At 41.4% G+C, this 15302-nt stretch overlaps 1 protein-coding gene across 7 annotated transcripts in view; it reads right to left on the reverse strand.

The window, feature by feature from the left end:
- PTCH1 (patched 1) overlaps positions 1–15302 on the reverse strand; it is a 79598-nt gene that overhangs the window by 30067 nt on the left and 34229 nt on the right. For 6 of the 7 annotated variants that reach the window (XM_004381328.2, XM_004381326.1, XM_004381331.1 and 3 more), the window contains exons 4-12: positions 12541–12610; positions 12343–12434; positions 10792–10990; positions 10362–10483; positions 9351–9498; positions 8388–8519; positions 7818–7973; positions 7071–7169; positions 6228–6353 (exon numbers count right to left, since the gene is read on the reverse strand). In XM_004381328.2, coding sequence (XP_004381385.1) covers positions 6228–6353; positions 7071–7169; positions 7818–7973; positions 8388–8519; positions 9351–9498; positions 10362–10483; positions 10792–10990; positions 12343–12434; positions 12541–12610 — 1144 coding nt within the window. The remainder of the gene's footprint in view (positions 1–6227; positions 6354–7070; positions 7170–7817; positions 7974–8387; positions 8520–9350; positions 9499–10361; positions 10484–10791; positions 10991–12342; positions 12435–12540; positions 12611–15302) is intronic. The other variant, XM_023735767.1, reaches the window with a different exon arrangement.

Consider the following 15302-nt stretch of genomic DNA (forward strand, 5'->3'; position numbering starts at 1 on the left):
AAAAAAATCCCAATTAAAAAAAGCCCTGGCCCAGAAGGCTTCACAGGAGAATTCTACCAAACTTTCAGAGAAGAGTTAACACCACTACTACTAAGGGTATTTCAGAGCATAGAAAAGGATGGAATACTCCCAAACTCATTCTACGAAGCCAGCATAACACTGATACCAAAACCAAGTAAAGACACCACAAAAAAAGAAAATTACAGACAAATATCCCTCATGAACATACATGCAGAAATCCTCAACAAAATTCTAGCCAATAGAATTCAGCAACATATGAAAAAAATAATTCACCACGATCAAGTGGGATTTATACCAGGTATGCAGGGATAGTTCAACATTAGAAAAACAATCAATGTAATCCAACACACATAAATATAAGACAAGAATCACATGATCTTATCCATTGATGCAGAAAAGACATTTGAAAAAGTGCAATACCCATTCATGATACAAACTCTCAGCAAAATAGGAATAGAAGGGAAATTCCTCAGTATAATTAAGGGCATTTATACAAAGCCAACAGCCAATATCATCCTAAATGGGGAGACTCTGAAAGCATTCCCCTTGAGAAAAAGTACCAGACAAGGATGCCTTTTATCACCACTCTTATTCAACATTGTGCTGGAGGTCCTAGCCAGAGCAATTAGACTAGAAAAAAAAATAAAGTACATCCAAATTGGTAGAGAAGAAGTCAAAGTATCTCTATTTACAGATGATATGATCTTACACACAGAATACCCCAAAGAATCCACAAGAAAACTACCGGGACTAATAGAAGATTTCAGCAAAGTTTCAGGATACAAGATAAACCTACAAAAATCAGCTGGATTTCTTTACACCAACAAAGAGAACCTCGAAGAGGAAATCACCAAATCAATACCATGTACAATAGCTCCCAAGAAGATACAATACTTAGGAATAAATCTAACCAAAGACATAAAAGACCTATACAATGAAAACTAGAAGACACTACTGCAAGAAACCAAAAGAGACCTGCATAAGTGGAAAAACATACCTTGCTCATGAATAGGCAGACTCAACATTGTGAAAACGTCAATTCTACTGAAAGCGATCTACAGATACAATGCAATCCCGATCCAAATTCCACTGGCATTTTTTTAATGAGATGGAGAAACAAATCACCGACTTCATATGGAAAGGGAAGACGGCTCGAATAAGTAAAGCATTACTGAAGAAGAAGAACCAAGTGGGAGGCCTCATACTACCTGATTTTAGAACCTATTATACATACCACCATGGTAGTCAAAATAGTCTGGTACCGGTACAACAACAGATATATAGATCAATGGAAAAGAATTGAGAATCCAGACATAAATTCATCCACCTACGTGCAGCTAATATTTGACAAAGGCCCAAAGTCTGTTAATTGGGGAAAAAACAGTCTCTTTAACAAATGGTGCTGGCATAACTGGATATCCATCTGCAAAAAACTGAAACAAGACCCATATCTCACACCATGCATAAAAGCTAACTCAAAATGGATCAAAGACTTAAATATAAAATCGAAAACAATGAAGATTATAGGAAGAAAAAATAGGGACAATGCTAGGAGCCTTAATACATGGCATAAACACAACACAAACCATAAGTAACAATGCACAAGCACCAGAAGAGAGACTAGGTAACTGGGAGCTCCTAAAAATCAAACACTTATGCTCATCAAAAGACTTCACCAAAAGAGTCAAAAGACAACCTACAGACTGGGAAAAAATTTTTGGCTACGACAAATCCAATCAGCATCTAATCTCTAAAATCTACGAGATACTGAAAAACCTCAACAACAAAAAGACACATAACCCAGTTAAAAAACGGGCAAAGCATATGAACAGGCACTTCACCAAAGAAGATATTCAGGCAGCTAACAGACACATGAAGAAATGCTAACGATCATTAGCCATTAGAGAAATGCAGATCAAAACTACCATGAGATATCATCTCACCCCAACAAGGCTAGCATTAATCTAAAAAACACAAAATAATAAATGCTGGAGAGGTTGTGGAGAGACTGGAACACTTATACACTGTTGGTGGGAATGTAAAATGGTACAACCACTTTGGAAACTGATTTGGTGCTTCCTTAAAAAGCTAGAAATAGAAGTACCATACGATCCAGCTATCCCGCTCCTTGGAATATATCCTAGAGAAATAAAAGCTGTCACACGAATAGATATATGCACACCCATGTTCACTGAAGCACTGTTCACAATAGCAAAAAGATGGAAACAACCTAGATGTCCATCAACAGACAAATAGATAAATTATGGTATATACACACAATGGAATACTACGCAACGATAAAGAACAGCAATGGAACAGAAAGGGCCACATAAACCACAGACTTCATCAGCCTGAGATCAGAAGAACTAGATGGTGCGTGGCTACCACCAACGACCGCCCTGATAGGAAACACAACAGAGTCCATGATGGAGCAGGAGAAAGGTGGGGTGAAGTACTCAAATTCTAGTAAGAAGACCAGACTTAAGGGTCTGACCGAGACCGAAGGATCCCTGGAAAGCATGGCCCCTGGATTCTCTATCAGCCCAGAACTAAAACAAATTCCATGGCCAACTCTTCAGACAGGGATTGGACCGGACTGTGGGATGTAAAGTGATACTCGTGAGGAGTGTGCCTCTGAGCTCAAGTAGGTACAAGAGACTAAACGGGCAGCTTCTGTCCAGAGGTGAGATGGGAAGGCAGAGAGGGTTAGGAGCTGGTTGAAGGGACATGAGGAATCAGGGGTGGAAAGGAGGAGTGTTCTGTCACAGTATGAGGAGAGCACTTAGAGTCACATAACAATGTATGTATAAATTTTTGTATGAGAAAAAAAAACAACAATGAAGCCGTGAAACCTAACATGGAGGAAGCTGGAGGTCATTATGCTGAGTGAATTTAGTCAGTCACAGAAGGTCAAATATTGTATAAGACCACTATTATAAGAACTCAAGAAAAGGTTTAAACACAGAAGAAAACATTCTTTGATGGTTATGAGGGTGGGGAGGGAGGGTGAGAGTTATTTACTAACTAGATAGTAGATAAGAATTATCTTAGGTGAAGGGAAGGACAGCACACACTACAGGGGAAGTCAGCACAACTGGACTAAACCAAAGCTAAGAAGTTTCCTGAATATAATCAAACACTTTGAAGGACAGAGTAGCAGAGGTAGGGGTCTGGGGACCATGCTTTCAGGGGACATCTAGGTCAATTGGCATAACAAAGCTTATTAAGAAAATGTTCTGCATCCTACTTTGGTGAGGGGTGTCTGGGGTCTTAAAAGCTTCCAAGCAGCCATCTAAGATGCTTCAATTGGTCCCAACCACCCGGGGTAAAGGAGAATGGAGAACACCAAAGACACAAGGGAAGTATTAGCCCAAGAGACAGAAAGGGGCACATAAACCAGAGACTTCATCAGCCTGAGACCAGAAGAACTAGATGGTGCCTGGCTACCACCAATGACCGCCCTGACAGGGAACATAACAGAGAGTCCTGGATGGAGCAGGAGAAAGGTGGGGTGCAGAACTCAAATTTCAGTAAGAAGACCAGACTTAACGGTCTGACTGAGACTGGAGGAACCCTGGAAAGCTTGGCCCCCGGATTCCCTATCAGTCCAGCACTAAAACAACTTCCGTGGCCAACTCTTCAGACAGGGATTGGACTGGATTGTAGGACATAAACTGATACTCGTGAGGAGTGTGCCTCTTAGCTGAAGTAGATACAGGAGACTAAACGGGCAGTTTCTGTCCAGAGGTGAGATGGGAAGGCAGAGAGGGTTAGGAGCTGGTTGAAGAGACATGAGGAATCAGGGGTGGAAAGGAGGAGTGTTCTGTCACAGTATGAGGAGAGCAATTAGGATCACATAACAATGTATGTATACATTTTTGTTTGGGAAAAAATGAATATATAAAAAAACAAACCAACCTTTTTTTAAGCATTTTTTTGGTCTGGTGGTCATGGTGATTGGTACTGAATTTTTTTTCATGTTATAGCTACCTTACAGTAAATATTAAAGAAGTCTAGTGTTCCAAACACAGAGGGATCATTAATAACTTAGAGTTCTTTACGCCTTTATCAATAATTAGTGAAATGAAATACAAATACATTATTGATTACTTCTTATATGACAAAGAAGACTTTACAGAAACCTAACTCATGATTTGTCAACTTCTCTTCCTGATCACTATCTTTAGAACCCTTTGGGTAATTAAAGAGAGTTAAAGCAGTATGAATAAGCCTGATAAATATGACAGTTTAAAAACTAACAACAAAAGTAATCCAAAAACCAATCTGTTGTTGTCGAGTTGATTCTGACTCATAGCTACCTCACAGGACAAAGCAGAACTGCCCCATAGGGTTCCCAACGAGCAGCTGGTGGATTTGAAATGCCGTCCTTTTGGTTAGCAGGTGAGCTCTTTCGTATAAAAACCAACCATTTCATGAATTACACTCCATATGGTGAAAAAGAAAGAGAAGAAGAAAGTCAATGTTCCTTTTACCTTTCTTTGCAAACGCTGCTTTATCACAAAACTTCAGTAATATCCCTGAGATATTAAAACCCTGAACCACTTTGGGCTGAGGAAGACCATGCCACAAACTGGCCAAGTAGCTTTCTTCCTTTGCTGCACTGACCAATTTCAGGATTCCTATGAATTTCAAGTTGGAGTCTCTGGATGGTGGAAACCATTAATTTGCTCAGCTATTAACTGAAAGGTTGGAGGTTCGAGCCCACCCAAAGGTGCCTTGGAAGAAAGTCCTGGTGTTCTACTTCCAAAAAATCAGCAATTGAAAACCCTTTGGAGCACAGCTCTACTCTGACACATGTGGGGTCGCCATGAGTTGGAGTCGACTCGATCACAAATGGTTTCTGTGAGTTCCAAGTAGCTTAAGAGCAATGTCAGTAATTTACGCTAAGCACATGGCTCACCATAGCTGCATGACCATTCTAGGGAATTCTCCATTCTTATGATTCATATAAGTGTTCAGAAAAATATCTTGATGGCCACTGGGCATGAAAGAGCCTACTTTGGAAGGAGAGAGCAGCAACAGCGAGGGAGCCGAACTGTTTGCATAAGAAAGTGAGAGGAATTTTGAGCTTGCTGGGCAGCCTGAGAGGGGAGTGGGAGACTAAAGAAGAGAGGACAGGACAAGTGTGTAGAGAGCTGTCAAGCACGGGCTGCCCACAGAGGAACACCATGTGCAGACAATTCTCGATGACAGAAAATGACAATACATTTTCATACAGCGATATCTAAGCTGCAATTTTAAGTTATTGCCTCACCTGGGTTACACTGCATCTTGAGCTTCAGACTTCAAAAAGTGTGCTATACACAACTGCCTTGTGTTTGCGATGCTTTGGGGAAACTGAGAGAAAGGGCGCCATGTTTGAGTGGAGATGGCCCGCAAGAGACGGGAGAAACCAAAGAAACTGAACTGAGAGTGATGTTTACGAGCAGGCGGCAGCCAGAAAGCTGGCTGCATCATGCAAGATTTCAGAGGACTCACGACCAACTGTTGGACTGCCCATCTGGCGTGGCCTCTGGTACCATTTTAGTTTAATGATAAAGGAAAGACCCACCACCCATGTGTCAGTCTGCCATACTCTGGTGGCTTCCGTGTTGCTATGATGCTGGAAGCTATGCCACTGGTATTTTGAAAACCAGCAGAGTCACTCATGATGGACAAGTTTCAATGGTACTTCCAAAATCAGACTAGGAAGAAAGGCCTGGTGATCTACTTCTGAAAATTAGCCAATGAAAACTTTATGGCTCACAAAAGCATACTGTCTGATATACTGCTGAAGATGAGCCCCCTAGGTGGGAAAGCACAGTAGCCACAACCAATGATCGCAAAGACAATTTAGGATTGGGCAATGTTTTGTTCTGTTTTACGTGGGGTCTCTATGAGTCAGAGACAACCTGACTGCAACTAACAACAGCATAAAGGGCAGCTTCATACAGGAAATAGACACCCAGGCTATATGGCTTGAAAGGAAGGACAGAGCCCTAGAATAGTTTTTTGGAATGTGGGATCAGGGTTATTGCTTAAAGCAGCCTCTACTCATTTTAACAGAGCCCCAAACCCTGGAATGCTACTTTACTTCATCACAGTAATAACTGAAGTACATTAGCAGAGAAAAAGTAGATCTGGGGATGCTGAGCATGTGAGCACAGCACTCACGATCACTACAGATCTTGTCCCTAGAAACTCACCTGGAGGGAAAACGCCCGTAGAGCCGGAATTGGGATCAAGGCAGCCATAAAGAAAGCTGTGACGTTGCTGATGGATGTGAGGGCCACGCTGGCCCCTGTGCGCTTGAGGCACTCCCCAGTCCTGTCCTGAGGATGAAAAACCACAGCACTTGAGAGTTGCACAGGACAGGGTCTCCACAGAGCACAGGTCATGTGAATAATCCAAAAATGTGGTGAAATAACACAACTGGATATTTTATAATGCTGGTGTTAGGGGATAAGAAAGAAATATCTGTCTAACCCTCTAATACCAGCATTATAAAAAAATTTCAGTACTATCTACATAGTCATGTGCTCTTCATGATAACTATCCAAAGTAGGAAGCTGAAAGGTAATGATTTAAATACTTTTTCACATGATTAAAACAACAAAAAACCAGCTGCCATTGAGATAATTCTGACTCATGGCGACCCCACGTGTGTCAGAGTAAAACCGTGCTCCATGACATTTTCAATGGCTGTGGTATTTGGGAAGTAGATCACTAGGTCTTTCTTTTGAGGCACCTCAGGGTAGACTAGAACCTCCAACCTTTAACCCAAGAGCTTAACAATTTGTGCCACCCAAGGACTCCCATATTTCTAAAGACACCCCAAATAGAGAAGCTCTTGGCACCTCTCACAGAGAATGTGTCCTAAGATTCTTCTAGTTTACTTTCAAGGACACTTTAGAGCCAGTCATGTGTCACTGGATGTGGGACTGAAAATATTTACTGGACCATACTGAGGAAAATTGAAGGCCAAATACTCGGAAACAAGAAAGAGCTTTGGCAGTCCCCAAAGCTTTCGTCTTTTGTTTTCCTATTACCTCAAAAGGGATTCTTTTATTCTGTCCTGTTTCACTAAATGCATGTGCCAGAAGAAAAACATCATCCACGCCAACACCAAGAGCAAGAAATGGCAAAACCTGGAACACAAACAGAGGACAGCGGCATTAAACATGTCAGACACTTAACTGCACTAATTCTAAAGTTATCACAAACTTTGCCACCAGTGCCCCCAAGAGCTACCCAAAGGACAGCTTACATTAACACATGGTGAAGAATATAATTTTATTTGATAGTTTACATCCCTAAAGTCTAGTGATTTCAGCTCACAGTAGTACTGGTACATTTTCATTTCCAAGGTTCACGAACAATAATTTTTAAGGTTAATAGATGAGAAGGAATCTAACTCATCTAAGGCAGTGGTTCTCAGAGCATGATCCCTGGGCCACATCAAATTCGTCAGAAATGCAAATTCTTGGGCCCCATCAGACCTGCCAGATTGCAAACAATGAGGCTGCGGCCCAGCAATCTGCTTTTATAAACCCTCCAGGTGAACTGCTGCTCTAATAAAGGGTGAAAGCATCTCTGCTAATAAACAAGCCCATGCAGACCTTCTGTTCATTGCCCCAAGTGGTCCATTTACAGACAGCACCCCTGACACATGGGACAACCAAGTGGCAAAGTCTGAAGACCCTTTTGGGTAAGGTGGACACATGTGAGGCTGGCTAGTCCGAGCCACGGAGAGGAGTGTTTGTAAACGACCAGCAAAGGGATGGCTCCTTTAGTACCTGAGTTGTTGCAGCGTTAAAGGAAATCCCGATCAATGAGCACAGGCCCAATCCTGCAGCCACTGACAGTGCAACCAACAGGACGCCAGCCAGCCCCACGGCACCCTGGGACTTGGAGCAGTCCCAGCGCAGCATGGTTAAACAGGCATAGGCAAGCTGCAAGCAGAACAACGGGGTGGGTGGGGGGCAGGTAGGGGGATAAAGGGGAAGGGGAGGAGAGGGAGAGGGGGAGATGGGGGGAAACACAAAACAAAAGCCAAACATTAGAATGTGTAATGATTCTAATGTTTTTCTCCCACCCATCATCCCAACTGAAAGGTAGAATTCATCAAACCCCACCACAACAAAAATTTACATTACAGACATCACACAAAATGATGGGCTAACCACAAATGGGGAAAAAATGCTATACAGGACCACTTTTGAAACCATTATGAAGCTGACAGGGTCTATAAGCTTTCTCTGTCTCGAATGCACGTGTAAGAGCAGTTAAAAAGCGGAGCAGTCACAGGAAGGTATAAACTTAAAAAACAAAACAAACAAACAACCCCAGAAGCAGGGAATTGTTACCATCAGTAAGTAGCCACTGGCCACTCGGATGACGCTGACATCGGAGAAGGATTTTAGGATGTCATCCAGGGTCGTCGTAGTAAAGGAAAGCACCTTCTGAGTGGAGTTTTGAGCGACGCTTTGATGAACCACCTGTGGACACAACATGAGGGTAAATTCCCAAATAGCATGAAAAGTTCAGTGAGCTTGACTAGCACAGATCTCTGGTGATGGAGCCCCCCAACCAACCCCCTCTCGTTTATTACGCGTTCAAAAACACATTTGAGGGTGGGAGGGTTTGAACTTGGGCTAACATTAAATGACCCTGGGCCTAGGACAGCGAAGTCTAGCTAATCAAGTGAGAACATGGTGCTGCAGTGAGTGGGATAACTGTGGTTCCCTCAGAGGGCCTTATTTACTCAAGTCTAAGGCCATTATTCTCCTCTCCATAACTCTAGCGACCATTTGCAGTTCCACGGGTTCTCCCCGAAGCCAAAACTCATTCTTACCGCCACTCCTCCCCCCTCCATTTGCTGGCCACTTTTAAAAGGTCACATGCAGCTTGGTAGAGGTCACTGCTTGGGAAACAAAGGCCAGCTCCTGTCACATGACCTAACCAGGGGCCTGCAGCTGTGAACAGATTCTATGCCCTGCTAATGTTTTCCAGACACCTTTTCTTGTTAGCCCAGTGTTTTTAAAACACTGTTATGCCTTTGCTCTGAAGTCCACAACTGGTTACTAAAAGTGTTTTATGGCAACCCAATTAGAATTAATGTCTCTTAGACAGACTTCCACAACATAAATATTATCCTAAGATTTTAAATATCAAGGAAAGAAAAAAAAAATTTCATCCCATGAAGTTCCCAGAATTATTTGTTTGAAAATAAACTCTTAATGGGAAAAAAAAAAAGTTTTAAAGTATTGTTAAGGTGTAGCGCTTGGTAACTAGAGTTTGTTCCCAAATTCAAGGTGTTCAGAATTTACCTCCACATACGTCCTCTGCCAAGCTTCCAGGATGGCTGCCGCTTTGTCCTCATTCCAGTTGATGTGCGAGACATACTCATACCCCTTGAAGTGTTCATACATTTGCTTGGGAGTCATTAACTGAAACATAGTCTGCAAGGCGTGGGCGCTGTGACAGGATTGGAGGGGAAAGAAGGCACAGCATAAACATTCCCAGGAAGCAGTTTTCACTTCAGAAAAATCCCGAATGTGCACCCCCCTCCCCCCTCCCGCAACTCACTGGCAGAAATTCTTTTGCTCTATTTCAGCACACGTTTCCATTAAAATGGGACCTGGATGGTGGTTTTGTTGACTAGATTGATGTACCATATTAAAGGTGTAACCTTACCAACCTTTTACAGATATACCCCAAAATTAAATTAATAGGCAATTTCCTTTCTCAGTTTTGATTCAATGAAACAGGAAGGGTAGAGGAGTAGATAGTTTGACCAGATATACTGTTCTCTGCAAGGCATGGTTGCTTGTGCAGAAATCCCAGACAATGGCTTTCCCAAGGGAGACATCACAGACTAAATGCCTGACACTTGACCAGAGTCCGTAAGTGCACAAAGGATAATTCTTGCTTAGTGGTTAGTTCTTGGTTTTTCCCTCTAACAGAAGGTGAGTGTACTTAGCATGTGTAATTTAACTCTATAAGGTATGCTATGAGTACTGTCTCTTGCCCGCATGACATGCAGGTTGCTTTACACTTGCCCCGATTTTCTACATAATGGGCCTAATCTTTTAAAATCCTAGCCAGTAACTACGGTCTTGCTGAAAACTACAAATCCATCCTTGAAAAATTCCCCACAAGATGCTCTTTCAAGCTGGTCTGGTCTCCTAATATTTCCTAATATTCTATTACACCAGACGGCTAGCTAGGATAACAGCTAAGTATTAATACAAATATACTTGCAGATATCAGAAGGGAAGTAGTTTCTGGGGAAAGCAGGAAAATAGATGGCTCAGATTTTACTCTGTGGATTAGATTACCTGACCAGTTTTCCAGTGCTATTCTTGACTGTGCCACCCACAATCAATTCTTCCTGCCAGTGCATATACTTTCTGGATAATCCATGACATCCACCATTCAAAACAAGGGCCATATCAAGAGGCTAAAATAAAAAGACAGCCACATAATTACAGGAATTAGCAGGCAGGTCACATGCCTTGTTAAAATCCAGTACATTAAGGGCTTGTTTGTTACAGAGAGAACATTAATAACAAGGCTAATGAGAGGTGTATGGCAAATCTTGCAGCAAAATTTCATTCTATAAACAAACTGTGTTCCACAGACAAAAAAGTCACTGAGAACAAAATCTTAGAAATGAAAATAACAAACAGAACTAAAAGAGGATTTAAGAAAAAAAAAAAAAAGATTTTGTTTCTGTCCCTTCTGAAAAGAATCAATGACTGTACTCACTTTGGTTGAATTTTTGTTGGGGGCGGTCACAGGGCAGTCTGGATCAGCCGGATTGAGGCAGGGGCGGTCCATGTAACCATGACCAACTTCAGCCTTATTCAGCATTTCCTCCCAGCTGTCCACTTGGTAGTTTATTTTCTTTAACTCTTCTAGGAATTCCAAAGGGTCAAAGTTGGTCCACCGCAAAGGAGGCTTACCTCTGTAAAAGAAATTAGGAGACAAAACAATCAAAAGCAGCTTCCAAACCCTTGGTAAAATAGCAAGTTTGCACACATATCTGTACTGCATGAGGCTTCTTACTACAATTCTGGGACCCTGGCATAAAAGAATTAAATGCTCCTTTATGGCACATCTGTCTGCAGGCCTAACGCCAGGAAATACTCTTGAACGAAATGGCAGCAAGCTTATAAACGAATGAAGGAATTAAAGAAACTTTGCTTGCATTTATTGATTATTAATTATGGTATTACTTGTGTTCAATATTTAAAAACAAAATTAGCCAATTGGTGCTTCTAAGCAGAAGACTGAGATCCAAAATTGAAAAAAAAAAGATTGACTTGCAGTGTCAAATTAGCACTTGCCAGCCTAATAGATGCTTTGTAAATGTCATCCATCAAAATATTTGATCTCTATTACCTTTAATAATCCCATACTTATGAGCTCCCTCTGACAGCCTGGCAATCAACCAGGCAAGCCCCCCGCTGCCTCTGCCATCACCACCATCAAGGCCACTTCCCCGCACACTCACTTTTGAATCTGTGCTGTTGACAGACCAGAAAGGCTTTTGGCTGCCTGTTATGTGGTTCAAACCACACTGTAGCTGCTTAACCAGGCTGAAGTCATTATTCAGAATCTCCCAACCAGAAAACACAAAACCCCTTATTTCCCATCTAAAACTGTACACTGAAGGCCAGGGCATGGCCACTGCAAATTGCTTTTGCAGATATGTGCAAGCCAGGACAGAAACAATAACCCAAGCACCAACTCCTGCATAATTAACTGAACACGTCTACACTGATTAACAATTACTCTTTAAAAGATGCAGCATATATAATATTCAACTGCTACGCTGTGAAGCATCCCCAGCCATTGCCTTCAAAGATAGCGGATTTCCCCCTTCAATGTCATTAATGTGATCCACAGAAAGGTTAGCATTTTACTTCACAGGAAGATCTTTAACTTTAACTCAAAATATTTAGTTCTGACATCTACCCACTGATAAATTCTTCCCTTCAAAAAAAAAGCTAACCCTACATAAATGGCCGGTCTGCAAAACTGCAAACATTTTAAAGAGTTAAAAAATTTGCATTTTATTTGCATATAAATAGGTTGGTAAAAGTGAATGAAATTTAATGATGCCTACGGAACTTTTTTTTTTTTTTTGAAAAGAGGAAAAACATTCTGTTTAAGTACCCTCCCCCAACTATTCACTCAAAAAATGCACATGGAATTTCAATGTTCTTATTTCTTGTTCAAAACTGAGAGAGAATTAAACAATGATCAAACAACATCAAAAACATTCTGTTCTAGAAAACCAGATCATACACTTACAAGAGATAAGCTGTCCCGGATTGTAACTTTGCCCCTTCCCAGAAGCAGTCCAAAGGTGTAATAATTAAACAAGGGTAAAGATATTCTATTATCTGTCAAAGATAAAAAGAACACGCCATGCATTAGGCTAAAAGCATACCACTGGAGGGGTAGTTTGAGAATTTTTTAGAAATGTTTGTAAACAAAAAGAAAATATACCTGATCCATGTAACCTGTTTCTGTGATAAGCTCTCCCGATTTATAGCACAAATGTTCCAATTTCCACTGTCTATAAAAAGAAAAGCAGAGATAAAGAATTTCTCATTGCAGTAAACTAAGAAAATCAGCTGCAAAATCAGAACGATAGCTTATGTAGAAAGAACTGCAATTTCTATCACTTTTAAGCATCTGTCAAAACCAGCAAAGCTTTTGCCAAGTAAAGACCCAGCAAGCTTGCTTTAATGAATAGATAATTCTTGATTGTAATTAACATGTGGGGTGTTTATGTAAATGAACGCTACCAAAGTACTTGAAAAGTCTTGTTTTCTTAAGTTGTTCTCCCAATAATCTTGTTTACACCATTAATTTGCTTTTCTACATACATTAAGCAACTTCAGGGCAGCCCAGTTGAATTATCACAAATTCAAAATAAGTGAGGACTCAATTAGTGAGGTTTTAATGTATAAACATATATTCAAGGTGGGAAAACATTACCGATTTTTTAATGGCAGCTATTGGGATAATGTCGTTATTATATATAACAGGTAGTGTTCAAAATGAACTTTCCTGCTGTCAACCACAAATGCGGTAAAGGACACTTGCCAGGTAGACCAAATTCCCACATTACAATGAGATTAGAGAATTACTCTATTCTTGTCCTATAAAAATGATGTTAAATATACAAAAACAAAAACAAAAGACAAGAAAACAACCCATTGCTTTTGAGTCAATTCTGACTCATAGCAACCCTATAGGATAGAGCAGAATTGCCCCATAGGGTTTCCAAGGCTATAAATCTTTATGGAAGCAGACTGCCACATTAAATATACAGATAAATAATTAACTCAGAGGTCAATTATCTGTAGAAGAGCACGATACACCCTTGCCTGTCTGAGTGTGTTAGGGAGATAAACCTAACTTGAAAAAAGATTTGGAAGGTGACAGAATGGCAAATGGGGGAAATACAAGAGAAAAAAAGAAAAACTCCCTCCAAACTGCTCTATTTTATTGGTTTCCTAAGGGAAGTTTATTTTCAACCAAAGAAGTTTTCTATACTTTGTCCTTTTCCCTGTCCCTCTTCTCAGAACGTTCCCATCCATCCCTCAGAGCCCTACTGAAATACCACCTTATCGCTAAGCTTTCTCTGACCAGTGCTGCTGATGTAGACACTGGCTGGTTGGATCTCCTGCTTGGAGACTGAAGCTCCTGCGGTGGGGACTGTTTTTGTTTGGCTTTGTACATGCCTAACTATACTGATGTCTTTCCTATCCCTAACTAGACTGTCAGCTCCTTGACGACGGAGACCAAGTTATCCATCCACCCATCCACCCACCCATCCATCCATCCTTCCTTCCTTCCTTCTTCCTTTCTCCCTCCTTCCTCCTTTCCCCATCAATTTGCCCATCCACATATGTTTATGTTAATTCTACATAGCAACAACACTGTGTATTGACAGCCATGTGAAGATGTAGGCAGAGACTGGAGTGATCTACAAGCCGAGGATCACCAGCTGTCACCAGAAGCTAGGAGAGAGGCATGAACAGATTCCCCCTCAGAGCCCTCAGAAGGAATCAACATGGCCAATACCCTGATTTCAGGCTCCCAGCCTTTAGAACTGTGAGACAATAAAATTCTGTTCCTATAAGCCACCCAATTTGTATGTATAAATATATACATAGATGGATAGATCTGAGTAGGTTCTCAATAAATATCACTTGATCAATTAATGCTTACTTAGGCTTTCTTGAGAAGGGTATGATTGTGCATTAGAACCACCACAGGGCTTGGAGCCACAAGAACAGGCTGGAAAGCTGGCTCTATCATTTATTTAGTAACCGTATGAACTTGGACAAATGCTCTAATCAATGTAATTGCCAGTTTTCTCACCTAAAAAAATGAAATAGGCTGAACTAGTTGTTTTTTAAAGTTCATTCCAATGCATAGAAGTTCTCTGCTTCCGTCTCAGCTTAAGAAGAATGTAGTTTTATTGTGTAGATCCATCACATCTGCAGTCAACTCTCTTTAAGTGTGTAAGTGACCAATCAGTTGCCTTTGAGTCAACTTCAACTCGTGGTGATCCCATGTGTGTCAGAGTAGAACTGCTCCATAGAGTTTTCAATGGCCATTTTTTTGTCGGAAGAAGATGGCCAGAACTTTCTTCCGTGGTGTCTCTGGGTGAACCTGAACTGTCAACCTTTCGGTTAGCAGCAGAGCACATTAACCATTTGCACAACCCAGGGACTCCCAAGTAAGTGACAAGCCCCCTCAAATAGGGTTCCACTTACTATATTAAAAAACATGTAGGAGTGCTTACAATGGCCTTGGGACACTCATTTCTAGCCTCTTCATAGGTCCCCTATTGCAAATTTTGTGAAACTGCCCTTGGTAGTTGCTTCCCTCACAGTGCTCCTTACAGACTGGAGGGGCCGTGCTGGCAAGAGTTAGGATGTGCTCTTCAGCCAAGGTGGCCTAACACTGGTGCTAAACTACCTCTTGACATTTTCCAAGACCCTTTCCCACCTACATCTGATCTTCTCCTGGAACCACATGGCCATAAACCAATTTTACAGTGACCTGTCCAGGTGATGCCAGGCCCCTGGGATCACACCACCTTGGGCTGGAACAGGTCTTAGGGCCAATCAAGTCATTTCCATGGGGGGTTGGAGGCTAAAGCAGGGAGAAGCATAAATCTTACTTGTACTCTTGCCACTGGTTCTCCCCTGGCCATTGACTATGTTTATGCTGCCCCTCCTCACCTCTCC

This window comes from Trichechus manatus, unplaced genomic scaffold (genome assembly GCF_000243295.1).
Source record: "Trichechus manatus latirostris isolate Lorelei unplaced genomic scaffold, TriManLat1.0 scaffold00082, whole genome shotgun sequence".
Lineage (NCBI taxonomy): Eukaryota > Metazoa > Chordata > Mammalia > Sirenia > Trichechidae > Trichechus > Trichechus manatus.